This window comes from Gekko japonicus, unplaced genomic scaffold (assembly GCF_001447785.1).
Source record: "Gekko japonicus isolate JY-2015 unplaced genomic scaffold, Gekko_japonicus_V1.1 scaffold98, whole genome shotgun sequence".
Lineage (NCBI taxonomy): Eukaryota > Metazoa > Chordata > Lepidosauria > Squamata > Gekkonidae > Gekko > Gekko japonicus.
Window position 1 is genome coordinate 281762 of NW_015164668.1, and position 27924 is coordinate 309685.

A 27924-nucleotide genomic window follows, 5' to 3' on the forward strand; every position below is an offset into this window, starting at 1 on the left:
AGCTGCCACCACGCACCTTGAAGGGAGCCAGATACTCCCCTGTCTAAACAGAGGCGTGCTCGGGATCCATGCTCAATTAAAACAGAGCTAAAGCATTTACACAAAAAGGAATGGAGTTCTCAGCCCGGCACTAAGGGAGGCAGAAAGCAAAGAAAGCCACTAAGCTGGCAAAAGGCGGCAAACCCCAGGACTACAAAAAGACATGGTCATGAGCTACCAGGCATCTGTCTCCTCAACTGCTAAACTACAGGCCTCTGTCCCTTCCTTCTCTCTGCTTGGCTTGCTGTCCGGGGGCACACCCCCACAGGAGTTATGACCTGCACAGTAACTTACTTTGCAGGGTTACTTAGGGGATGGGGCATGGCTCAGCGGCAGAGCAGCTGCTTGGCGTGCAGAAGGTCCCAAGTTCAATCTCTGACATCTCCAGTTCTACATCAGAGCAGTCTTCCACAGGTGCCAGCCTGAAAATGGGCAAAATCAATAACCACCCATACACGTGCCTTCTCCGTTGTGGCCCCTACCTTATGGAGTGGCCTACCTGAGGTCAGGAGGGGTCCCACTCTCCTGGCGTTCTACAGACCACACAACTGATTTATTCAAGGCTTTTCAAGGTAGGGCAGAGAGTCACGCTGTATTGAGTGTTTCACAAAATTACTTGGATAAATTATTAGGGAGTGTGTTCTATACTACTGTGTACAGCTTGCTGAAACTAGAATCCTACTGGATAATGTTTGTGTCATTTAATGTGCCATATTAATACTTATGATTTGCTTCAGTTCTATTTTAGACTTCTGGTTAGTTCTACAACCCTGCTTCCTGTTACATCGTTCATTGAATGTCCCATGATCCTGTCGATGATATTGACTCACTCTGTGTAATCCACCTTGAGTCCAAGTCAGAAAGGCGGACTATAAATAACATAAATCAGTCCATCAATGAATTAAAAGGATCAGGTGACAGGTGATATGAAAGACCTTAACCAGAAACCTTGGAGAGCCGATACCAATTAGAGGACGCAAAACTGACCACAATGGTTTGATGGTCTGCTTCACGTGCAGTTTAATCTTCAGCATCTCCAGTTCAAATAGGATCAAGTTGCAGATATGAGTGACCTTCGCCTGAGACCCCGGGAAGCCACAATGAATCTGTGCAGACAATACTGACCTTGATAGACCAGTGATTTGACCCATTATAAGACAAGGAAAGACAGCTTCACGTGATTTCCTTGAAGGACTGCTTGGGAACATGGGAACGATGCAACCTCGTTGTACCCGAGAGACCATAAAAGGGATGTGGGCAGAGATTTTCATGGGATTTGTCCTGCACATGCCTGTACAGTACAACACTGTAAACCTGCCAGCAAACGTGAGAAAACCAGCAAGACAGGTAAGGTGGCCAGCTGGTGGTAGTGCTGACACTCATCAACCAGACAGGGAACTGAACAGGACTGGTTTGGGAGGTGACAGGCGGGTACGCCTGGCATCACAGAGCACAAAATTCTGGATTTCATCCATCCCCATAAGAGGGTCAAAGAGTAGAAGAACAATCCTCCTTCCTTGTCGCTGTGCCACCTGCAAGGTCCATCACTGCTATTGGAGGAGGTACCTTCCCAGGCATGTTGCTACTGCCCAAAGGTCCATGGCCCTCATTCTTCCACACAAAGCAGCCCCCTTTCTCCAGGGTGGGGGAAACATCCTGACATGCCCATATGGTACAGTGGTTAGTGTCAAAATTAGGATCTGGGACTCTACTCTGGGAGAAGCAGGTTTGAGTCCCCACTCCTCCACATGCAGCTGCTGGGTGACCTTGGGCGAGCGACAGTTCTCTCAGAGCTGTTCTCTCACGTGCAGTTCTCGAAAGAGCTCTCTCAGCCCCACCTACCTAACAGGGTGTCTGTTGTGGGGAGAGAAAGGGCTGGAGATTGTAAACCACTCTGAGACTCTGAGTAAAGGGCAGAATATAAATCCAATCTCCTCCTCCTCCTCCTCATCATCATCATCAAATCCCCACTCTGCCATGGCAGCTTGTCGGATGACCTTGGGCCAGTCACTCTCAGCCTAACATACCTCACAGGGTGGATTGGAGGACAGACGGAACGAGAGTTATGTGCACCACTCCGAGCTTCTTGGAGGAAAGGTGGTTTACTTACTACTTTGTGTTGTTTTTTTTTAAATCTAGCTTTTGCCTGTGTAGGCAGCAAGTTACTCAATGAAGGGGTTGTGTCACTCTTGAGCCATCAGCTAACCTAACCTAATCCTTGGCCACTCCCTACAGCAACGGGAAAATGGAAGGCCGTCTCTGAGAGACCAGCTACAGACATGCTGCCCCCGGGATGGCCACACCTGACTGGCGGGCATTGTCACGATCTAGGGAGGAGCAGCCTTTGAACACGAGGGACTAGAACAGGGGTCTCTGACTTTTCTGAGCCTGCGGACACATTTGGAATTCTGACACGGTGTGGTGGGTGCAGCAACAAAATGGCTGCCCCAGGAGGCGGAGCCAGCCACAGAATGATTGCCACAGCATGACTTCAGTAACACAGTGAAGCTCCTTGGTGCTGTGGTGGCAGCTGCTGCCAAACCAATGTTTTTAAAAATCTGCACGGCCAATCAGATCTCGAGTAGTTGCCCTGACCTGGATAGCCCAGGCAAGCCTGATCTCATCAGATCTCGGGAACTCAGCCAGGCTGACCCTGGCAAGTACTTGGAAGGGAGACCGCCAAAGCATACCAAGAACATAAGAGAAGCCAATGTTGGATCAGGCCAATGGCCTATCCAGTCCAACACTCTTGTCACACAGTGGCCAAAAATAACAGGTGCCATCAGGAGGTCCACCAGTGGGGCCAGGACACTGTTGCCCCCTCAAGAACCAAGAATGCAGTGCATCACTTGCCCTAGACTGAGAGTTCCTATCTCTACCTTGTGGCTAATAGCCACTGATGGACCTCTGCTCCATATGCCAGGACACAGGGGCAGGCAATATCAAAGCCACCTCTCTGAAACGTCCTAGCCCCACTAAGAGTTACTAGAAGTCACCATGACTTCCAGGCCCAGAAAATGAAGATGACGAAGAAGGAGACTGGATTTATACCCTGCCCTTCACTCAGAGTCTCGGAGTGCCTTACAAATTCCTTTCCCTTCCCCTCCCCACAACAGACACCCTGTGAGGTAGGTGGGGTTGAGAGAGGTCTGAGAGAACTGTCCTTGAGAGAACAGCTCTGACAGAACTATGGCTTGCCCAAGGTCATCCAGCAGCTGCAGGAAACCCAGTTCACCCAGATTAGAGTCCGCACATTCCACCACTACACCAAACTGGCTCTCTACAAAGCATATTGACGCACACACTAAAACCCCCACCAACAAATACAAAAAACCCCTCCAATAGTCAATCAGAAGCCTTGCTGGGCAAACGCTCTGCCTGGCCCCGCCTACCTCCTCAAAGCCCTTGGCAGGTGCCAGAAAGTGTCAGTGGGCACCACGGCATCCCACGTTGTGGACCCCTGGACTAGAAGCTTGAAATGTTACCCAGCGAAGCAAAAGCCAGTGGCTGCTTACCTCCTGCTGTTCAGAGATATCTCAAACACCCTGCCTGTAGGCTTGCTCATTGTAGGCGCTGGAGCCTACAGACCTCCCCCCCCCCCCCACCCCCCAAAAACTCCCTGTACAGTAGAAGCTGCCAAATGGGACCAGCAACCCTGCAGTCAGCGGCCACCTCTTTTCTCTCCCCAGTAGGATCAACCTCTAATTTTCTTCTCAAATCCCACAACGCTTGCGATGCCATGCCACAGGCTTAAAACGCCTGGAAGCTGCCCAACTGGATGACTCACGCCGCAGAAAGGGAAAGTCAGTCGACTCCCCACTTGGCGAAGGGCAGGCGGGTTGAGGGGAATTCCCTCGGGGAGCAGCCGCGATTCCAAGCCCTCCTTAGCTCCCAGACGGACCTTCTCGCTCTTGTCTACGGCCGGCCACCTTTGTGACCGTGCTAGATGCCGTATGGAACAGACGGTTGTAAAAAAGAGAGAGAGAAGCGCAATTGCGATAGGGAAGCAAATGAAGCAGTGGAAAAAGAGCATTTTTTCTGGAAGTGGCTGGCTTTGAGGAGGGATGGGGCGTGGCAAAGATCAAAGTGCCTGAGCAGAACCCGGGAAAGTGAGCGGGGATGCAGCAGAGACACTAAACCGGATGCCAGAAGGACTCTCCTCGAAACGAGGGAAGGGAAGAAACTGAGCCGCAAAAGGTGCCCCACGGAAGCAGTCAACCAAAAGCCGTCACCTCCTTCGATCAGGCTTTGACGGAAGCAAAATTAAGCCTGGCATTTGGAAGAAAGATTAAACAAGCCCCAGGGGCAACCCACTGAAGACCCTGGCTCCTCATCGCTCCTGTCATTGTAGCTCCTCTTCAGGTGTTCGAGGAGGCGACTTCTCTGTTTAAGAATCTGCAGAACAGATGCTTTCCCAGCGAACAGCAGGCTCCGATATTGCAAGAAAGAGGGATGCCTAATCTCTTTGCTGGCAGGCAGGCAGGCACGTAGACAGCTTGGAAGACAAGGGCTGTTGTGCAGCTGATACTGGAAAAACCCAGGCACTTGGACCCACCATAATCTTTGATTATGCAAACCTATGAGCTTTTCCGATCCACACTGCTCTCCCCAGTAAGACAGGATTCTCCTTTGTCCAGATGTCCAAGAGACTGAACATTCTGCAGTGTGGCCGGACATTAGTCTGGTAATGAACACCCTGGTCTGATTTGAAAATATGCTCACACAAACACAAGCACACACAATAGCGTATGGAAATGCCTGTTTATTAACCTTTTCCACGTTTTGAAAAACACACCATTGAGTTTACCAACCTACAGTGCACTCCTAAGTACACTTCACTTTTGAATGAGGCAGCTCTTACCAGGATTGCACTGCTAGTGTACAAAAACGCCCTTTGTCTCTTAAATATTACTTTGATACAAACAAGGTTATTTAAGGGAAAAAACCCTGACAATCACAGATTAGTAAAATAAAGCTTTTATATATACATTTAAAAACATCATTTAGGTAAACTTGTCTCTCTTCCTGAGCACCAGAATGTTACTCACAGTGACTATAGGCTGAGTCATTGTCAAAAAGTCTTAAGGGCTGCAGGCCACTGGAATCTTTCCTTTGAGGCCAGAAAACAAAGCAGCCAGAGTGGCTGTGACGGACAGGAAATCAGCCAATGGAAAGGGACACTGAGGGCTTGCTGGTAAGGGAAATATTTCTGTCCCACAGCACCCAAGATCCCACAAAGCAGGTTCTTTGTGGGTTGCATAGCAACAAGAACCTACATAGGGCTTTGATATTCCCCTTTAAATTGCAGCCAGGCATTGAAGCTGAAGCCCCTTTTGACCCTCCCTTTGCAGCCCTCCCCCCCCAAACACACTACTGATCAGAGAAGACTCCCATGGAGAGAACCCCGGATGAGAACTGGGATCCATAACATCAGGCCTTTGCAGGACTGTGGCACACCAATGTGGAACCGAAGACTCCAGGTCAGCGCTTCCTCAAACTCTCCTCACAAAGTGGGTGGGAGGACTGGTAGGGCACTCCGAAAATCCAGTCCAGCTTTTGTGGATTCTCTATCCCCTTCACTGCCTTGGAAGCCCCAAAGAGTTGATGAAGAATGCTTTGACAGATGGAGAACCCAAAGACCTGTGCCCAAAGCAATCAGTGGTTAGACTCTGTGCCACTCAGTGGTTCAAGAGATCAGCTGCCCCGGTGTTTCAACAAGGTTGCACCTCTCATTATGAGTTCAGCAGCTACGAAGACAGGACCTGAGGTTACTTGAGGTTAATGTGCGAAATCCAGAGCAACTGGATGAGCTGGGAGCACAGCCCAGAACTGCTGGTTTCTGCTACAAGCACTCAGGGGCAGAGAGCCAGTCCCAAAAACTCCAGTATCCTTTACTTCTTCGACGTTAAGCCCAGACTGTATTGTCACCAAGGCACAATGGAAGGCGGCACAGGAATTGCCAAATCCCCTCCCCGAGATATTGCCCACATTAAGAGTAACAGGGTTCTTTGCAGGCCCGAGGCCGTTTTTCCAGGGTGAGGACTGACCCAGCGCAGCTCTGCTCGGCTAACACCCACCGAAGAAGTCACCATCACTCGGCCGCCTCCAAGAACTCAGAGGTAAAAACGGCTTCTGCGTAATCCTCGCACAGGTCTTGCAGCTCAGCTGCCACGTCCGCCAGGGCCTCTTCCGTCAGCTCCTCTGCCAAGCTAAAGAGGCAGGAAAGGGAAATTCAAAAGCCGAGACCCGATTTCTAGGGTTTTGGCAACCATCCCCACAACCACCTCCAAGACTTGCTGTTCTTCCCAAGGTGAGGGAGAACCAACTGCTGCCATGCTGGGGGGGGGGGGGGACCAGTCATGCCTTGCTTTAACTGGCAGTTTCCCATTGGCAGCGATCTGGAGAACAGGCTGAGGAGTTAATACAGCCAAGGAGGAACCAGGGCTGCATCCATACATCACTTGGATATTGCACTATCATCACGCTATAGCAATCGTTTGTAAGCGGATTCCCCTGTGCCGACGAGGCAGTCCAGCTGCAAACTACTGCTGCTGGTGGAGAGTGCCGTCGGGTCACAGCTGGCTTATGGTGACCTCTGGTGAGGTTGTCGAGGCAAGAGATGTTCAGAGGTGGTTTGCCATGGCCTGCCTCTGCCTCGCGACCCTCCAAATACTAGCCAAGGCCAACTCAGCTTCTGAAACATGACGAGAGCGGGCTAGCCTGGGCTATCGGGGTCAGGGCAAACTATTGGTAGAGCACAGTTTCCAAGGATGGGTGGATGCGGTCCAGGTATGTCTGCAGTGGGAGACAGAGGAGCCCTCTGTCTCCAGGAGGGGAGGCTTTGGAAAGGATGGAATGGGGCATTTCAGCCATTCCATGCTGGGCAGGGCTCCTGCTTTGTGCTCGCTCCCCTCTTGGAATCTGTTTCTCATGTAGCCTATGCTCCTCTGGAGGCCTTCAGCCAGCAGGAGCCCAGATTTATGCAAGAAGAGCCCTGCTGGAGCACACCAAGGTGATCCCATCTTCCTGTTGCCCTACAGTAGCCAGCCAGAGGCCCCACTGGGAAGCCTACCGGCATTTGCGATGGCGTCTGCTCACAGCCTGAGCCCCTTGGGAACTTAATTAAGAATAACAGTAGCAAAAACACAGCCACACATCGCCAGGAGTCAACACATAAGCTATGCCCCCCAGCACAGGCACCTACACATCTGCTCTTGCCCTGGACCCCTCTTCCTTTGCTGCTTCCCATATCCCTTAAGGATGCTTATTTTCTCCTCCCAGGGGATGATGGAAACAACAGCTGTAACTGAGAAGGAACAGAAGCAAATCTGGAGAATTAGGGGAGGGGAGAATTAGGGGAGGGGAGAATTAGGGGAGAGAAAGGCAATCAGCTTAAGAGGAGCAAAGGCATGAGGAGGAGAACCGGTCCTGTCTGGACCACTCACAGGTGTCCTTGCAACGCAAACTTTGTCAGGTTGGGAAACAGCAAAACCAAGAGCAGTTTTGCAGTCCACAGTCCTGCTCAGTTTGCATGGCATGATTCCATGCAAGGTGCGGCACACCACCTGGTGGTGCTGCCGGGTACTGCAACAGCCACATTCCTATTCTTGCCATACTCCTGTGATAGGAACCGCTGGTGTACCATGAAGCACAGAGACCATGAATCTTTCTTCCTGCATGGCCATGATTGGTTCAAAAACTCAGCACAAGCCCAGTTTTAATGGCCAGCTTTTCACATGCGTATACCAGTAGAGGGGCTGCAGGGCACTTCTAAGGGGCATGTGGGAGTTAAAGAACTCCCGAAAGATCTCCTGATGGGCAAGCTCTTCCACTCACCTCTGTGCAATGTGCCACGGACTGAAGTTCCCCACCTCCTCATGGGAAATGCACCTGAGGTGCTGATCATACCGGGCACCGTAATCATGGATGCTTTGGAGCATGTTCTTGGGTACAGAGAGGAAGGTGCAGGGCTGCTTCCGCTGGGAGGTGTCCCAAGTAGCTGTCTGCGCGGTCTGAGTTCTGGACTCCAGTCTCTCATCTGGCTCTACGTCCTCCTCAACAGCACTGGAAGCATGGAAGCAAGGAAGATAATCAAAGCTCCTTCCTTGTGTTAACAGGCATCGAAGTTCAAGCAGAGATACACTTTATGAAGATGCACAATCCAGGTCTTTCCCACATCCCTGTGCTGCTCAGGTACTCCTCGGTTCCTAACTTCCTCCACTCATCTTTCTTCCCTGCAGATACCTCTCTCTTCCCCAATGACTCCTATCCCTTCAGTAGCTTTGGTCCAGGAGCAATGAACCCTCTAAGCTGTGGAGTCTTGTGAGCAAAAATTCTACTTTGTGAGCTACTGGCATTAAAGTTGTGAGCGAGCGATTTGGCGACTGCATAAATTAGTTTGCTCTGGAGCCATCCTTCCTGAGCTAAGACAAAAATCTGTGAGCCAACGGCTACAAAACTGCGAGCCAGCTCACACTAACTCAGCTTAGAGGGAACACTGTCCAGGAGCCCCATCTCCTAGCCCTTGGGGAGAAATAAACACAAAGGAACCAAGGGAGCGGGACTCCTCTGTTGCACTCTCCCCACTTCCTCAAGTACACTTATTTAAAAACAAACCCCACCACTTCATTGTTTTCCAGAAACACACTTTCGTGTTCTTATTTACTTATTTCATTTCATTTATACCCCACCCTCCCCGCACGCGGGCTCAAGGCGGCTTACATAGGCACAAAGTGCAATAGCGATAAAACAGGTTAAAAACAGTTAAGACTAAAATTCACAACAAACAGGATACATGAGAGACTATAATACACACTCCCCATTGCATATCAGGAAGGGGTCAGAAAAGGGGGGACGACGCCATGGGCCACGATGTTCCAGATGACCAATCGGCCAAACCCGGCGATACTGCACTGCAGTTACATGGTGGTGGTAGTGGCGGTGGCTGGACACTGGGCTGGACACTGTTGGAAAGTGGATTACATAGACCTGCTCTGGTTTTATTTCCTGCTTCCTTTTGAATCCCTGCAAGCAGTGCACAGCACCTGCCATCCCCTCAGCCCAGCAGAAGCCTTAGTCCATCACAGAGATGAGTACCGCTGCCACCACACTGCCCCTGAGCCACTAGAATACTTGTGAATATTCCGTGACATCACAGCCATTCAAACCAAAGGTTATGACGGGGAGGGGGGGCCTGAAGAAAGATGATGGCTCTCTTTAAGTATCTGAAGGGCTGTCACTTAGAGGAGGGCGGGGAGCTGTTCCTGTTGGCAGCACAGGATAGGACTTGCAATCATGGGTTTAAATTAAGGACAGGAAGGTGCCGGCTGGATATTAGGGAAACCTTTTTACAGTAAGAGTTATTCAGCAGTGGAATCAGCTACCTAGGGAGGTGGTAAGCTCCCCCTCACTGGCAGTCTTTAAGCAGCAGTTGGACAAACCATTGTCAGGGATACTGTAGGCTGATCCTGCATTGAACAGGGAGTTGGACTAGATGGCCTGCATGGCACCTTCCAACTCTGTGATTCTATGATTCTGTGAAAGGCATGTGGCCAGTTTTTAGCACTAGACAGTGCCAATATCCAATCCTACCAAGTATCAATTATGCAGCCAACCACCTGCTTCTGAATTTCAACTTACTTTGCGTCCAAGGGCCTTTCTAATACAATGTCCACTTGTGGCTCACTGTGACCTTCCAGCTTCGTTATCTGGATGGGGTGGGGAGCCCCAGGAGATTTCTCTCTTGCTGCAATTGCATTCTCTAACAGATGGAGGAAACAAAAACAAAACCCTTTAGTGGTTGTGCAGAGCTCCTTGCAGTTTGCCCACCAGTGTTCCTGGAGAGGGAACACATCCACCAGCACTTTCTTTGCAAAAGGACAATGAACTGGAATCTACTGCAAACTCAGTTGGAAGCCTTGATACAGACAAACACACGCCCTGGAGATACAGAACATTTCTTTTAAGTTTTGAGTGTGTTTTTATCCCACCATGCCTCCAAGGAGTCCAGGGGGGCAGCATCCATCATTCTCCCCCTCCTCATTTTTATCCTCTCAACAGTTCCTGTGAGATGGATTAGGCTGAGAAAGAAAGAATGACCAGACCAGAGTCACCTGGCCACCTTCATGACACAGGATTTGAACCCAGCTGTCCCACTGCAACACTCTAACCACTACACCACACTGGCCTTTTCTTTCCAATACAAGGAAGTTGGCAGAAACAGTCACAAGGGAAGGCTACAGTTCCCAGGCTCTTCCTAGTATAGAGCGGCAGCTCGTTCCAAGCCCTCTTTTCACGCTTGGAACTTGGGAGCAGAAATGCATCACCAACGATGCAAACTTCAAGCATCTAACAAAGTGAACTGATTCACAAAAGCTCACGCTGGAAGCACTTTTGCTAGCCTTTAAAGGTGCGGCTTAATTTTGCTCCAACAAAATACACACCGAGCACTCAGGCTTTAACTTCACGTGAGCGAGGCTCTGCATAAGGGTCCCTGTTTCTTTGGCCCACAGGCATCGAAGCTTGCAGGTGCCCACCATATCAGAGGAGCCAATCTGTTAACACAAGCCAGGAAACCAGCACTGAAATGAGTATGGAGATGGTAGGGTAACCCCTAACTTTGTCTTTCAGCCTTGATGGTTATGCAGGCACACTTGGGGGAGAGGCTGTGACTCTGTGGCGGAGCGTCTGCTCAGCATGCAGAAGGTCCCAGGTTCAATCCTGGCATCTCCAGTTAAAAGGATCAGGTAGTAGGTGATGGGAAAGACCTCTGCCTGAGAATTGGGAGAGCAGCTGCCGGTCTGAGTAGACATTACTGACGCCGATGGACCAGTGTTTGCTCCTGGCTACCTGACCATCAGCCAGCCCTTCACATTTGCCTGCCTACGACTTACCCCTTCTCTCTTCCTGCGCCCAGAATTCAGGGTCAGAATAGACGATCTGGTTATACTTCCTTCGCATTTGCTCTTGGGAGCTCTTGAACAGGGGAGAAAAGACATGATTACTCAACAAATCATAAAGCTGGGTTTTTCTGGACTGGAGAAAAGCTGACAGAGAAAACAGATACAGAAGTTTTCTGTCTCTAATGCTAGAATTTGGGACACTCAATGAAGTCTATGGACAGATGAAAGGAAATATTTCTTCACACAACACATCGCTAACTGATGGAACTTACTGCTGAGAGAGAGAGAGAGGAGAGAGAGGGGAGAGAGAGAGAGAGAGAGAGAGACAGACAGACAGAGAGAGACAGAGAGAAAACACACACACTAGCAAAGGTGCCTTTAAAAAGGGATTCAACTGACGGAACAGACCCATCAATGGTCATGATGCCAAACAGATCTTCCATGGTCAGAGGCAGAACACCGCTAAATACCAGAGGCTTTGGCCTCTGCGCCCAGCTTGTACACCTTCCAGGGGAACTGACTGGCCACAGGATCCTGAACTAGATGGATCCTTGGTCTGATCCAACATGGCTCTCCCTACTGTACAATAAGAGATGACCCTTCCCTTGATTAAGCTACATCTACAAAAGCAAACACCCTCCCACTCCCCCTATTGCATCTGCCTCGCCACTGCAGAACAGCAGAAGCCTCCCACAAAATGTGTCTGAAGCCATTACAGGACTGAACGCAGTTTGCAGTGATCTGCAATTCACCCCACCTCAATCTAGTGTCGGGACCAATAGAACCGACTTAATTTTTACCCAGACCAAGGACAAGTCCAAGGCAGAACGTGGCCCAGCACAAGGATTTGCCAGAGATGGGGCACTGCAGGCGAGTTCTGGAAGGCTGACCTTTGACAAAGCCTACGATACAGCCCAATGAGCCCGCTCTGCCCTCCAACCAACACACACAGCAGTGCTCTCCCCTTCCCTTGAGGGAGAAGAAGCTGGCAGCTGGCTTCCCCTGATGAGGGATCCATGCTGGCAGACAGAAGGCTGTCTGGGAATATCCACGTGTCAGGGACTCGATCAAAAAAAGAAAGAAAGAAAATCACACAGCATGGAGAACGCTGCTTCCCCCTCCCCAAAGCCTGCCCAATTTTGTCCTGAATGATCCCCCTTAGAGAGCTAGCTAGCCGCACTCCAAATGGTTTGCTGGCGCAAGTCAAGTGTTGACGGAGACCAGAGCAGAAGCCCACCTCGATCTCCTCCATCCTCTGAAGCATCATCTCCAGGTCTGGGGCACCGAGGGCGGAGAGAGACTCACGTCCTGCCTTCTGGCTCTGTTCTAGAGCAGAGGCCTCCAAAAGGCTGCTTGAGATACCGGCCTCAGCTGCAGCCTGACAATTAAACACACAAACAGGAGTTACTCTCGCAGCATTTATGCAGTTATTTAAAATGTTACTTTCTCGATAGATTGGACACGAGACACACTTTCAGCGCTGTGCTCTTGAAGCGGCTAAACACTGTATATTAGAAGGAGACGTCCAAAGTGCAGTCAACCCCCCCCCTTTCACACTCGCACCCCAAGATCAGATCCAGCAGCCAAAGAGATTCCCATGGGAGGCAGCTGATGCCCAAAGAGAGCAGCTGCTCTGAGTTCACCCAGTCAAACTCCTAGCAGAGGCAAGGTTTGAGCTCGGGACTTCCCAACTCGTGGCTCGTACCACTACACTCAGCTGCCTTCTAAGTCAATAATATCTTTTTTATATATAAAATTCAAATTTTGCAAAATAACACTTATAAAACATTTAACTTACAACAGAGACCAACTACAAAATTACATAGTGATATAAAGATACAAAAATGACAACACAGGGTGGATAAAACTAGATTATGCTAGTAAGTCATAAAACTTCCTAAACCTAGTATCCTATAACACCCAATCACGGCGAATATAGTTGTAATATTGAGTTTGCTGAGTATTGCTAATTCTTTCTAACACATATTCTAATTTATCCAGTATTTGACCCCATCTACCAGAAAAAGCATCATATTTGTATGACGGATCATTGCATTCTAGCTTATCTGTGATCTTATCCATCAGCAGATGGGTCCAAAGATTTGAATACCAAGATCGAATGGTGAGTGGGTTCTGGCCTTTATCTTTTACGTGCTCCCTCAGGTAAGGAAACCCTACAGGACCCTCAGAAACAGGTTCCTACGTGTACTCAGAAGATGGTCCAAGTTATTCCTGAATACAGTGCATAAAAGCAAAGTCGGCCATAAACCATACTTATTTTTTGGACACCCTTCACCATTGCCAGCTCCCTAAAGCCCTAGGAAAAGCCTTGGGCCTTTCTTTAGCTAGGTAACTATGACCTATTAAATGGTCACCAAGTCAGGGAGAACTTTAAAACTGCTTCCAGGGGGCAGCGGTTTCCACACTGCAGCTTGCCACATAATGGGCTACTCTTGCCCCCACAAACTTCCTGAAGATTTGGTGGGGAGGGATGGTTTCAAGGCCAGGATGGAAATCCTGCAAAGCACATGGCCAGTCGCCACCACCTGACAGCCATGTCATTTACATGAGTCCTGCTGCAGAACAGAATGCACCCTCCGTTTCCCCCACTGGAAGCTGTAGCTTGAGCAGGCAGAGCTACAAAACCTTCCCCGGGTTTCAGCCATTCTCTGGCCCTTTTATTGGAGCACATCTCACCTTCCCGACATCCTGGGGTGGCGCCTGGCTTTCCAATAATGGCTCCTTCAAGCGAATGTTTCTCTCCAAGGAGAGATTCACCTTCTGATGAAACAAAAGCAGGGAAATGATTGTCCAGTTCTCTGGGACACTCACTGCAGAGTTCCAGTTCTCACTGCAGAGACCTTTGGGCAAAGTCACTTCCTTTTAAGGAACAGAGTGTCCAAACCGCTGCTCTGAATGGCTTGGGGGAAAGACAAATGACCCAGGATCTGTACAGGTAAATAGCCAAGACATCAAATTATTCAAGAAGGTTGCAAAGAGCTTCCGAAAAGGGTACCTCCGAATCAGGTGAGTGGATGGCAACAGAGCAAATGAGATTCGGTATACGTAAGGGTAAAGTGATGCACCCTGGGGCAAAAAAATCTTAACTTTACTGATGGAGAACAAACTGTCAGAAGACTGACCAGGAAAAAGGTTTTCTAGTCATAGTGGGTGACTCCATGAAATGCTGACTCGGGGTGCAGCAGTGGTCATCAATGCTCCCTCTAAGCTGTGGGGTCTTGTGAGCAGAAATTCTACTTTGTGAGCTACTGGCATTAAAGTTTGTGAGCAAGCGATTTGGCTGCTGCATAAGTTAGTTTGCTCTGGAGCCATCCTTCCTGGACAAAGACAAAAATGTGTGAGCCGGAGGCTAAAAAACTGTGAGCTAGCTCACACTCACTCAGCTTAGAGGGAACACTGGTGGTGACAAAGGTGTTAGTTACACAACACCTGTGCCAAGCCCACAAGTTCTTCTGGCATTACCTGTGCTTTCTCCAAGAGGGGCTCCAGCCGCTCTCGAATCTCTCTCTCCATCTTATCCATGATCTCCTTTGAAGAGGTGCCCTCAGTCCTGTGAACACCACTGTGGGGGGGGAAATCCAGTACTTAATGTTAGTTGGTTCTTTGGTCATTACTCATTGGACACAGTACATGTACAGTAACAAGCCACGCTCTGAAATGCACACCAAGCAGAGAGAAACCAGCTATCTGGCCCTAATTAGATGCTCAACAGATTTCCGCAGAGAGCAGTTCCAAAACTGAAGTGTGCTTCACACCCAAGCATGGGTGTTTATGTGTCAATTGTGTGCCTTTCAGTCTGTCTGTCTTAGTTCTAGTGACTGTGCTGTCCAATGCTCCCTCTAAGCTGGGGAGTCTTGTGAGCAAAGATTCTACTTTGTGAGCTGCTGGCCTTAAAGTTGTGAGCGAGCGATGTGGCTGCTGCATCAATTAGTTTGCTCTGGAGCCCTCCTTCCTGAGCTGAGACAAAAACGTGTGAGCCGGAGGCTAAAAAACTGTGAGCTGGCTCTCACTGACTCAGCTTAGAGGGAACACTGGTGCTGTCGCCAGGTCTCATCGTCTGGTGGACAGTGCCTGAAACTGAATCCCATGACCTCACATCACCATCGGATAGATTTTAGACTGAAAGTAGCCACCCCTATCTCAAGAGTTAGCCCTTTCTCCCCCAGGAGTAGGAAGAATAAAGGGAAACTGAGCCACTGTGCCCCCTCCTGGAGGATCAAGAGCTCAAGCACCCAACTGGCAGGCCAAATTTCACAGGAACTGAAAGTCGCTTTCTTGCAAGTTCTCTTCTCCTGGGCTAGCTCTATCTTCTGTGCTAGTTTTGGAGCCGCATACAGCGTTCCGTGCGCCTTGGTGTTTAGTCATGCCGGCCACATGACCACGGAAACGTCTTCGGACAGCGCTGGCTCTTCGGCTTTGAAATGGAGATGAGCACCGCAACCCTAGAGTCGGACTCGACTGGCTTTCGAGCAAGGGAACCTTTACCTTACAGAAGAAACATACCAAAGAGGTACATAAACATGAAGCTGCCTTATGCTGAATCAGAATGCAAACCCCACCCAATGCCTCTACTTCTGTTTCCAGTTGGGACATGAAGCCCAGGATTCGGAGTTTGGCCATTGTTTGTCTGCTGAAGTAACCCAGTTCCCTCATCTTTCTTGGACACAGGCAAGACTTAGAAACAAAGTCCAACCTAGATATGTCTCAAGCTAAACATCTTTTACGTACACAACTCACTGCAAACTTAGGTTTGATAAAAGTATGTAATCTGCAGTAAAGAAAAACCTCTACAGGTTCCAGAAAAGTCACCTTCATGGCAAGGAAGTTTTACCACCACCACCCCGACGGTTTCTGAAATGCAACCACTGCAAGGGGGATAAAAAACACTCAATGAGCCCTTCTGTGCCAACCTGACAGCTGGTTTTTCCATGGCTCGTCTTCCCTCTTCTGTTCTCTCTCTCTCTAAAATGGCCTCTCTGTTTCGGGAACTTCCATCAGGGTGCCTGTAAGGAATTGTGGGAAGAAGGGAAGAGGTGTGAGGCCGTTACTGCAGTCCCCATTCTGCACTGACAATCAACAAACTTCTGCGTCACACAGAAGTTCTCAAAGGGAAGAAGTGAAGCCTGGCTCTGGCAAAACAAATGCTCTCGACTGAAGAGAGACTGCTTCTGGGTGGCCTGCAGTGCATCCTCAAGCAGAGTTACACCCTCCTAAACTCAATGGAATACTTCAATTGATTTAAGAAAGGTGTAACGCTGTTTAGGATTGTGCTGTTGATCACATGGAGATTACTTGCGAAGGCAGGATTTCCCTTCACAATCCATCAGGTTGTGTAAAGCACAAGAGTGCCGAATGCATCTGTAGAACACCCACACTTGTTACAGAACTGACATTTATGCCAGTGATCCTAATTCAAATTTCTCCTCTTCTCATGGCAGTCTGCTGTGGAATCACGGTCCTTCTAAATACAAGGGAATTTCCACTGACTGAAACAGGTTGGCTACCATGATTGAATAACGGGCATTCGGAATTAACCTCACAAAGCAGTCTCCACAAGGCATGATCAGTTTCAGAACTAAATGTTACAAACCATAAGCTGCACTGTCCGCCTTCCCTATAACGGCCAACGTCACGAATGCTGGTTTTCTTTTAAAAAAACCCAATTGTATCCCACGTAGAAAAAGGCTGCCAGCAATCCAGGCTACTTTTGATGATAACACGCATCATATTTTCCAATTAAAGGGCTGGATTAATGGGGCCAGGCTACCTTAACAATAATACATATCCCCCATTCCTAAAAAACTGGAAACTGAGGCACGTCTTATAAAACGAGCCATATCTGAAAACAACTTTGCAAAACAAAAAGGCAAAGAAAGAAATATGGCATGTGGCAGAGAACCAAGGAGGGAGGAGTCTGTGAAGAGCAAGGCTTCACCTTTGGAGGGGCTTCAAAGAGCGACAGCAAGCAATCTGCATCACAAGGACAGACCTCCAAGGTGCACGGAGCTGCTGAGAGCAAAGCCCCCTCCCCGGGGTGTAAGAGGCGAGGAGCAGGACTGGAGTGTGCCCATCAGTCCCACCGAGGCTGCTCTTGCAGTGACGTTAACCTACCGTTGAGGAGACCCTCGAGGGGAAGTGGGGCTGGGAGGCACCCAGGGGATCCGGCTCTCTCGAACAGGCGGCTTGGTCTCCTTGAGCCGGAATGCAACGGTGGTGTCTTGAAACCGGGTGTGCTTGGCTTGAGGCTGCTCAGCTTTCGGCCTCTGAGGTCGACAACTTCCCTTTAAGAAACAAAACAAGCCTCTTCAGGAACATTAATGTTAACAACTGTAATTCTGAGCAGCAAGACATTATGCTGTACGCAATGCTCCCTCTAAGCTGTGGAGTCTTGTGAGCAAAAATTCTGCTTGGTGAGCTACTGGCATTAAAGTTGTGAGCAAGTGATTTGGTTACTACCAATGCTCCCTCTAAGCTGTGGAGTCTTGTGAGCAAAAATCCTACTTTGTGAGCTACTGGCATTAAAGTTGTGAGCGAGCAATTTGGCTACTGCATGAATTAGTTTACTCTGGAGCCATCCTTCCTGAGCCAAGACAAAAATCCGTGAGCCGGAGGCTAAAAAACTGTGAGCTAGCTCACACTAGCTCAGCTTAGAGGGAACACTGGTTACTACATAAATTAGTTTGCTCTGGAGCCCTCCTTCCTGAGCGAAGACAAAAATGTGTGAGCTGGAGGCTAAAAAACTGTGAGTTAGCTCACACTAACTCAGCTTAGAGGAAACACTGGCTGTATAGGAAACCATATGACAGCACCTGAAAATTAAGCTCAGGGATGCAGAGGAGGAGGAACTGTGCTGATGATAAGTCTGTACCTGAGGTCTGGCAGAAAACGCCACTCCTTTCTTCTTCAGTGGGCCACCTTTGAGTCCAGAGGCCTTTTTCACAGGCCCGAGTCTTCCCAAGGCCTCCCTGGGTCTGCCCTGAAGAGCTCCACCTTGCTCTGGAATCGGCAGATTCTCCTGGGCTGTTGTGCTGGAGTGATCTGCCATCTTTTCTGGTGACCACACCTCTTCAGTCTGCTGGTGGTCATCTAAAGACCATAATCACAGTACTGTTTCAGTACAGAATTAGGAAACCCTTTAATGCCATCCTGAATTACTCCTGTGCTCAGGAATAACCAGGCGGACAGCAAAAACAAAACAAACGCAACTTTGATTCTTAATCTCTCTCAGGATTAACAGAACCTGAAATCAAGAGCAGAAGAAAGTTCAACACTGGCTAGACAAATAAGGGCTACAGAAGGAGATATTCTGGGCTGTCACAAGTATATTTCTTGTTTGTGGGCTCCCCTGTGGCATCACACCGGCCACTGCTGGAAACAGGGTGCTTGACTAGATGGACCACTGGTCTGATCCAGTATAGCTCTTCTTATGTCTTTGCCACTGCCAAAGTCCTGCCTTTGTCATGGACCAGAATTAAGCCTACTTTAGATTTGGAGGGTAACTGAATTCAGTAGTTTTGCCCAAACAAAGCAAACAGATGGCAAACCCCAACTTGGAAATCCAGAGTCAGACTGATCCTCAGCTTCTTAATGTGGCTGAATGAGAAGGAGAATCAGCAGCTACTGGGGATGGGCAAGTAAGAAGATGCAAAGGGAGCTGAGAGAGGAGAGAGAGAAGAGGTCTGCAAAGCTGCAGTGTGTAGAATGGAGAGCCAAGTGATGGCTTCTCTCGCTACTCACTACCGCGAGGTGTGTGGAGTCAGGACGTGATAAGAATTAGATCCAACAACAAAAGCCACGTAATGCCATTTTTATTGAAACCAACCGAAATAACACAATACAGTGTGCAAACTTTCCAAGTTGTCCTGATCTCTTCATCAAGCTGAAGGGTTCTTCAGCCTGAAGAACTCTTCAGTTTAATGAAGAGATCTGGAAAGCTCGCACATCTCTCATCTCTGCCCACAATGATTAAAGCAGAGATGTTTTTGTTTCTGCAAAGCAAGATCTCGGAAGAATACAGATTTCAGCTGCTCACATACAAACCCATAAAATCTTGTCCACCTTCATAGTTGGAAGGGAGAAGTCTTCTGGCCACCGGTGGCTTTTTGGGCTCCAGTGCACCAACTTTCTTCTCTCTGCTTGGCACCCTGTCCCTGCTCAATGGCAGCTCAGCCTGAGATGCAGAAGGCCATTTCTTCCCTTTCTTGGGTGACTCCTTCTTGGACAGCAAAGAATCCAAATCCTGCCACCACAATTTTTGTCTCTTATTAAACAAGCAAAGTGTAAGCACCATTTTCCACCTTGCAAAGTGCAAAGATCAAACATGTGGCAACTGTCAAAAAGCCTCTTAACTTCCTGCCAGAGAAAAACCTGCCTTTATTATATAGTCTCTGTTTGCTACCAGATTTGGAAATGACAGACTCATAGAATCACAGAGTCGGAGGGGGCCAGAGAGGCCATCTACTCCAATCCCCTGCTCAATGCAGGATCAGCCTAGAGCATCCCTGACAAGGGTTTGTCCACCCGCTGCTTAAAGACTCAGTTAAACTCAGTTAGTTCTAAATATTTGACATTTAACCTGCACAATGGGCAATTAACAAAAAAATTGTAGCAAAAGCACAGCCTTTAAGCATGTTTTCAGAAAATATTCTTTGGCCCCGGTCACACGGCAAAGTTGCTGTGGGAGAGGCACGGATGGTGGGCGGATTATCCAGGCGCAATCACACCCCAACATCTGGGAAGTGGAGCGCACCCGTGGCTTACCACCGACAATGCGAGTTAAAAAACTAGTACCTCCAAGGTACTAGTAAACGTTTGCCACGGGCTGCCTCCAGACGCCCGTGGTGTGATCGTGCCGGTGCGCGGCATCCCCCTCTGGTCCCTTGTTTACCCGCTGGCGCCGAAGGAAAGACCCGTGGTGTACCGCCGGCGCGTCTGATCGCGTAATTGCGGATCAAACTGCGCCGGGGCAGTTAGCCACACCTCCCCCCCACCCCCGCGATATCCGGTCCTGTTTGCTACAGAGCCACAAAGGACTTTATTGAAGTGGGTTTGGTGGCAGCAGCTCCTTTTGCTGTTTAGCCCCCAACAGCCCCCCTGCAATGGCTACAACACACACTTATCTCCCAGGCTTATTCGTGTGGGACATGTCACCTCTGTGGGACATACAAATCTGCTTCCCAGCCTGTTTGGCACTGTCTCTGAGCCACTGACCAAATGAAGAAACCCTCTCTCCCCCCATCACCTCTATTTGCAGCAGTAAATCTATGATGACGTCAGGGACAGAGGATCCCATCTCGAGGCGGGCAGAGCAAAGGGACAGCTGCCGGATGAGGTTGCCCAGTTCCTTGCAGTGGGCGGGAGCCGGATGGTGTTCTGATTGGCTGGCAAAGTGAGCAGCAAACATCTGCAAAGCCCGGACTGCACCTCTATGAGCTGCTGCCAGCCTGGCCATGGCTCGTGACTGCATCACAAAGGAAGGAGAGAAAGAGGGCCCATGAGTTAGCTGGACCCTGTTCCAGGGACTAGTGTCAGCCAGGCTAGCTACGAGAGACAAGTTTCCACTCACAGGCCCCAGTATTCAAAGCAATCCTTTGCTGCAGCCTATGCCTGAAGAATGCTTTGGCAGAGAGGCTATGTGGCTGGATTCCACACTGATGCAACAGCACTAAGGAAACACAGAATGCCTGCAAATAAAACAGCTGGGCTTGAAATACCCACCCTTAAACAGGTCTGCAGTGTCACTGCATTTAGAATGCCATGTACAGCTCTAATCTCCCAATCTCAAAAACAGTAAGTTCAGGGACCGACATAGAAGCTGTGCCAAATAATGATATACCGAAGCACTGCTTCAAATGATGCACATTGGATGAGCCCCGTAAACTAGAGAAAGTGATGCCAACAATTTGCAATTTGGAGATGGCAACCCTACTTGTACACGGAGACCAAGAATAGTCCCCCTCCTGACTTCAGACAGAACCATCTCAAGGAATAAACTTTAAACTTCGCCCGTACTTATATGACAGCTAGGCGCTCCACTATCTAAAATTGTGTGTTTCTCAGTTACTGTATAGATTGTCACTTCTATAACTGTTAGACATGAAGTATTATCCACTTGTACAGTTTACAGTTTGTTTGTGTTAAATGTTATATTTTCAAAAAATTATAAATAAAGTCTTTTTTTAAAAAAAGGATACTCCCCAAAGCCCTTCCTTTTGTTTCAAGGGTCTACTGGACTCAAACTTTGTTCTGCTGCTTCAGACCAACACGGCTACCCCACCTGTCTACCGTTATTCTTTCCTGAGAAATCATGCCAGTCACCCGCATAGATGTCAAAGAACTAAGAAAGCTGCAGAAAAGGGCAACCAAAGTGATTAAGGGGACGTGACGTGAAAGGCTAAAAAGTTTGGAGCTTTTCCAGTTAGAAACATAAAAGTTGCAGTTGCAATACACACTACAAGAAGACACAATACAGATTTAAAAGCATGCACTGGGTAGAAAGAGGGAGTGTTCTCCCCTCTCATAATACTAGAGCACAGTGTCACCTAAAAGAAAGTAGATTTATTAGACAAAAGGAAGTGCTTCTCCACACAATGGATTTTCTCCCTCACCTTCCTTGTGTGTTTGATTCTCTGAGGACTTAGCTTCTCCAGCTCTTCTTGGATTTCTTTTACCTATTAAATAACATATTACAAACAAATTAACTAAACAGAAACATTTCTAAGCAGTTTGCACAGCAGAGTTCAGACCCAAGAATCCCAGTTCTGAGGCTTCTGACTGCATGGTTTATGAAGACCAAACGGTAGAACTGGAATAACAAAGTTCAGGTCCAAATTATAACTTCTCTGAAGCCCAGAGATGCCTCAGTCAGGGACTGAGCAGAGATCCAGCCATCTTACACAGCACCACAGAGAATGCACTGTGTTCTCATTATGCATTCAGGGCCTATTCTTTTAAAATATTTATTCCATTCTCTCCGTTAAAATACTCCAAGGCAGTTCACAACAAATCATTAACATGCATGACAGTAAAGAAAGTAATCCAGCATAAAAATATAAAGCAGGTTTAAGCAACACCAGAGAATAAAACACAATCTTTTTGTAAAAAAAGATTGAAAAAGCGTATCAGTTGCAATACACACTACCAAGAAAACCACAGGCAAAAAGGGGGAAAGTAATAAAATACCAGCAGCAAACAGCATCCCAGAGAAGACAAAACATGTTGGTAAACCCCTGGAAAAACAACAGAATTCTCCCCCCCCCCTTGCCTAATGTTTAGCATGCCTCACTCCAGGTGAACTGCTGGGGAAATAGAATTCCACAATTGAGGAGTCATCACAAAAAAGGCTCTATCCCTAGTGGCCACATATTTTACCTGAAAAAGGACACATACAGAGCAGGGCCTCTGCGGAAGAATCAACTACCAGGCAGATACTATGGGAGCAGGTGCTTATTTAGATACCTTTAAGGCCCTAAACAGTGTAAGAAAAGGGTAAGAACCAGCACTCTGAACTGTGCTCAGAAACAAATTGGCAGACAGGACGCTTCTCTTAGGACTTGCAATGAGCTTTCTCTATAGCTTATGTCAAACAGTAATCATGCTGTCACACTGTGAACTGACTGAAATTTCCGAACAATTTTCAGAGGCTGTCCCACAAACAGCGTGTCGCAGTAGTCTAATCTGGATGTGATCAGAATGTGAATAACTCTGGCTGTAGCTCACTTTTGAAAGAAAGGCCACTGCTGGCGCAAGTTGCAACAAGCCACAGGGGAGACCTGAGTACAGAGGAAAAATGAGCAACACTCTTGCCTGTTGCCGCAGCACATACAGCATTCGTGCAGAGCGCACAGCCTGCTCCTGCCTCCGAACACGGACACGGCGCTCTTCGTCAGGGTCCAAAGTTTCTTCACTTCTCTCTGGAACAAAAGACAGTTCAGCAAAACAAAAAGTGATGAGTCTGGAATGAGTTATTAACCTGAGGAAATCTTGCTGCAGTGAAAATGAACAGCCTACAAGAAAAGCCCTGCTTGAAAGGATGGAGAAAGATCAGGCAATCTGCACATGAGGCTAGCGCCCCCCCCCCCAAAGAAGTGTTAATTACTCTCTGGCCCCAGCAGAGCAAGAGCCTTTGTTCCAGACCACAGTAATCCTGACACTTCCAAGGACTATGCAGGAAAAGCCAGAACACATTTTTAAACATCCATTCTAACATGGAAACTGTAAAACATTTTACACAACACATAAGGACATTCCCATGATATTCAGACCTAAAAGACATCAGCCAGGCTTGCCACTACTATGACTTTGAAATCTGTCATTCATCTGGTCTGTCAAACCTCCAAGGAGCAAACAGGCTGCATGCCCAACACAGCATCATGTGTTCCTTCCAACCCAGCATTAAGAGGTCACCAACAATGGCAGCAACTGGAATGGACTCTGCTGCATGTCTTGGACACAGACACCTCCCACACCCAGGGAGAGGAGCCCCAGAGACACCATTTTCCCTAGAGCTGGGATGAAAGACTGAGATTTTGCCACTATCAAAGCAGCGGCTATATCCCCCTCACCTTTTTTGGCCAGCTCTTCTATTTTCTGGATGTAGTTCTGTAGCTCCTTTTGGAGCCGCCTGACCTCCAGGGCGGTCTTATCTTCCTCCTTTCTGGGCCCAGGTCCTGGGTCACGGGTGGGGGGCGAATCAGATGAAGCAGCTTTCGATTTGATCCGACTTGGGGTGTAGAGGTAGACTTTAGCTCCAGAGCTGGTTGTCTCCAGTATGGAACAATTGCCAAGCTGGCGTTCATCCTTTTGGAGGAAGTTTGATGCTCTTGACCCTGCAACATTTTCAGATTCCTTCCTTCTGGTCTGCCCAGGCCCCCCAGGGCGAGCAGGTACAATCTTGCTCTCGCTGAGCAGATGCTGTCTCACTTGCTCCTCCAGATGTCTTCGCTTCACATCCCTTTTGGCCAGTTGAACAGCCAAATTGAGTTTCTCTTCAGATACCACGGAAAACTCAACCGAGTTTATGACATCCAATCCATCACCGGCACCTTGATCCTTCCTCTTCCCAGGCTGCTTCAGCTTTTCTATTATAATTGGACGAGGGTTGGTGTATTGGAAAGCCAAGTTCTCTGGCAGCACAGAAACATTCCGACTGAACTGGAGCTGTTTCAAACATCAAACAACATTGTCTAAATCCTTCTCTGGGTCATGTTTCTAAGCAGAGCACTCATGGGGAGGGGGGGCAATAGGTCACAAGGTAAATCAGCAACCCTGACAGATGCCAGGCTAAATTTGTCTTGAAATTCCCCAAGGGAGGTGACTGCAGACATACACAGCTTATGCAGCCTCAGCCTTTGAAGATTTTCATTAAAAAACACCAATGCGACAGGAACTGAAAAACAATGGTGTATCTCAGTTGTTCAATACTGCTTACACTGAAGCACAGCAATGTATCTTGTTGGTCTCCTAACGTTCAGCTGGTGCATTACATCTCTTTAGTATAAACTTGTACAGCACTGCCGCATTTGGGAATAAACTCCAGCAAAACTCCATGGAACTTGAACCACCATACAGAAAAACCCAATTTATATCACATATACAAAACAGTAAGGCCCTTTTTGTCTTACAGGCAAAAAGTGCTGAAGGCACAGGTCCGTGCAAGACATTTCTATATATCAGTGTGTGCCCCTTTCCACCAACATTTATTTATTTATTATTTGTTCAAATGTATAGCCCGCCCTCCCTGCAACGGGCTCAGGGCAGCTCACAAATAGGGCAACATGTGCCAATAGTTAAAACACAAATAGGGCAAAAAATGCCAATAGTTAATCAATAAAACAAGATAAAACCAACCGGGAACCGTCCCTCCGAGAGAGACATGTTGATAATCTCCCGTAGGGGACCTCACAACCCCTCGTGGCCTGCTTTAATGAGCCAGGAGAGGCACGGATCAAGGCTGCATGTGGTTGGGCGTACTGATACGAGCAATCTGTCAACTTCCTCCAGGCTGAGTAGGCTGAAACATTCTAAACCTGGCATCGAAGACGTGCAAGGGGCCTCAAGTTTGCTCACTGTTTCAACTGTGGCGGGGAGACCACGGCAGAGCGCCAAGATTTTATCTGCAAAATAGCTTGCAAATGCCTCACAGCCAATACCCAATCCCCTAACATTTTGCCCGCCCTGTGGCAGGACTGTCAAAGACCGAATTGTTCTAAACAATTGTGCCGGGCATGAGCTAGCAGATGTAATCATGGTCGCATAGAATTCTCTCTTTGCAGCCTTGACTGCCATCTCATAGGATCTCATAAACGTCCTATAGGATGCTCTTGATGCCTCATCGCGAGCACGGCGCCACCGTCTCTCTAGTCGTCTCAGCTCTCGCTTCAGCTGCCGCAGCTCCTGAATATACCAGGGCGCCCGCCTAACGCGAGTGCGGAGAGGACGCCTGGGAGCGATCTCGTCGATGGCTGCAGACAGCCGGCCATGCCAGTCCTCCACAAGCTCATCCAACGACCCACCAGGGGGGCTCGGATCCCGCAGAGCCATCTGAAACTGCATAGGGTCCATTTGGCTCCGTGGGTGAGCTAAAATCTGCTCGCTGCCTAAACAGGGTCGGGGTGGAACATTGAAACAGGCCTTCAGGGCATAGTGGTCCAACCATGGCATTGCTGCAGCAGTGATTCAGTCCACTGACACCCCAGCCACAAAGACCAAATCAAGCATGTGACCAGCCCGATGTGTGGGAGCCGATACCAGTTGAGAGAATCCCAGTGCCGCCATGGAGGACACTAGGTCCGTAGCCCGGCTGGTCCATGTTACACTGGTCCATGTCACCTAGGAGGCAGCAGGTGACTGGAATAGATACTTATTTCTAAAAACCTTTCAAGCCCATAAAACAAACTCAGAAGCAGAAAAGTAAGCTGAAATTTCACAACACCTGGGTTTGCAGAGTCCTTGCTTCGCTTTTGCTCGGCTGGGGCAGGGACGTCAAAGGCACACAAGCTGCAACTGGTTTCCCTGGTCCCATTACACTCGACAGAAAACTTAGATAATGGTAATTTATTGTTGTCTACGAGAAGAACGCTGCTGAAATACCAACAGGAAACTAATGTTAGGATTCCCACTGATGCATACACTTCTCTATTTACGCCTAAAGAATCTGTTGTAGTTTAAGAAACAAAGACCTAAGTTGGACCCCCATTTCCCAAACATGTCTAGAAGTATAGCATCATCCTATGAGATGCTGCTTCAGGAAATACTTTTTTTACGATATGGCAAAAAAATACAAAGGGGGACAGGGTAAAAAATTCTGCTGGACTGAAATAAGGTGGATCCACTTAGGCCAACATCCCACCTCTAATGGAAGATAAACAGACGTTTTTGGGAAACACACAATTAGGCCATGGAGGCAACAGTTCTCCCCAGTTGTTTTTTTCTTCAAGCACCTGGAATTCAGATGCAGGCTCTCTTCTGTACTTTTAACATTCGTACAGAAGGGGGCATTTCAGCAGATGCAACTTGTCCTACTCCTACATATGAAAAGCTGCACCAGTCAGAATCCCCTCTTCTACACAATCATCCAAAGGTCCAGGAGTCCCTCTACATCTGTCCTTGATCCCTGATCTGTATATAACTGTACCAAAGAGCCACTCTGAGGAACAGTCAGAAGAGGGAAGCACGTGAAAGCCCCAGAGCCAATAACCGCTCACCATGTTCCTGGCTCCTCCAAGACTAGCATATGACGGCAGCTGCTGATGCCTCCCCTAGATGAAAAAAACCAAGAAAGTGCAATGCCACAGGCTGCTGGGCTGGCTCAACAGCAAGAGGGTCAGAAACATCTTTCCAGGTAGACCTGAAACACTTTGTCAGGAAGAGCTGCCTGACCAACACAGATGAGAAACCACAGGTTAGGAAGGGATGTGATGCAGCTATGGGTTGCTCACCTGCCTGCCACTCCCATTTAGATTGGACTGGAAAATGTTCATGCAGGAATTGATCTCTCCCATGGCTTTTAGCTACAAATGCTAAGCAGAACTTCCATATCTAGAAGTAAACTAACTCTGAGCAGCACATACCAGGGACAGACAACTTGGAAAGTCCCTCCATGCCAATCAGCCAACAAGTTTCCAAAATGTATATATTGAGGCAACAGGGGAAAGAAGCAGGATAGGACTATTATCTTCATGCTCCCGGGGGGGGGGGGGGGGGTGTCTCCCGAATGCAGCCTTTGTACCCATAAGAATTTTATAAGGGTTCAGATGGATTAAGACAGGAACAGAATCCTATGCACAGCTACTCCTATCTAATCTAAACTGTAGAATAAAGTCACAAGGTTTCACCAAAAGTTGGATCCCTCTATTCTAGCACTCTATGTCCCAAAACTGCTAGTCTAAAGGACTAATATGCATAGGCACAAAGCCTTTCCCTGTTGCTCCCTCCCAAGTGCTATTCAGAGGTACCCTGCTGCTGGACATGGAAGGTCTATCCATTCATTGTGGCTAATAACCGTAACGTGAGCGCGATCCATTATGAATGGATCCTTGACCCTTTATAACAGCCTTGCTAGATCGGGGAGGGGGACACCTAAACCAGTATCCCGCTTTCAACAGTAGCCAACCAAAAGCCTCCTAGAAGACCTAAGCAGGGCATGCAAACAGTTTACCTCAGCAGGTACACTACCCCTGAACAGGGAGGCTCCATTTGGCCATTGGGGAGGGTAGCTAGGCCAGGCCTCCACAGGCCTACTATCTCGAACAGCGGTAGGTTCGAAAAGAACGCGGAGTTCTTCGGCCAAGCTTGCCTTACAGCACTCGCTCGACGGCTACCACCACTTCTTGGCCTCCAAGCGCGTTCCTTAGCAACTGCGCGCCGCCCGGAGAACTGTGGGAAACGGCCTCCGCCGGCAAGAGCCAATCACACGCTCGGGAAGAAGCCGGCCAATCCGTTTACCGGCGTGTCCCTGCACGGC

At 48.5% G+C, this 27924-nt stretch overlaps 1 protein-coding gene across 1 annotated transcript; it reads right to left on the reverse strand.

The window, feature by feature from the left end:
• Positions 1–5857: 5857 nt before the first annotated feature.
• Positions 5858–23981, reverse strand: KIAA0753 (KIAA0753 ortholog; the record flags this gene model as incomplete). Its single annotated transcript, XM_015409116.1, has 15 exons — positions 5858–6248; positions 7876–8103; positions 9679–9799; positions 10932–11013; positions 12178–12318; positions 13638–13721; positions 14424–14523; positions 15872–15964; positions 17073–17242; positions 17830–18047; positions 19002–19200; positions 20203–20421; positions 21569–21631; positions 22767–22873; positions 23525–23981. Coding segments are annotated over 15 exons (2400 nt in total), but the record flags the coding sequence as incomplete, so codon positions are not given.
• Between the last annotated feature and the right edge of the window lie 3943 nt (positions 23982–27924).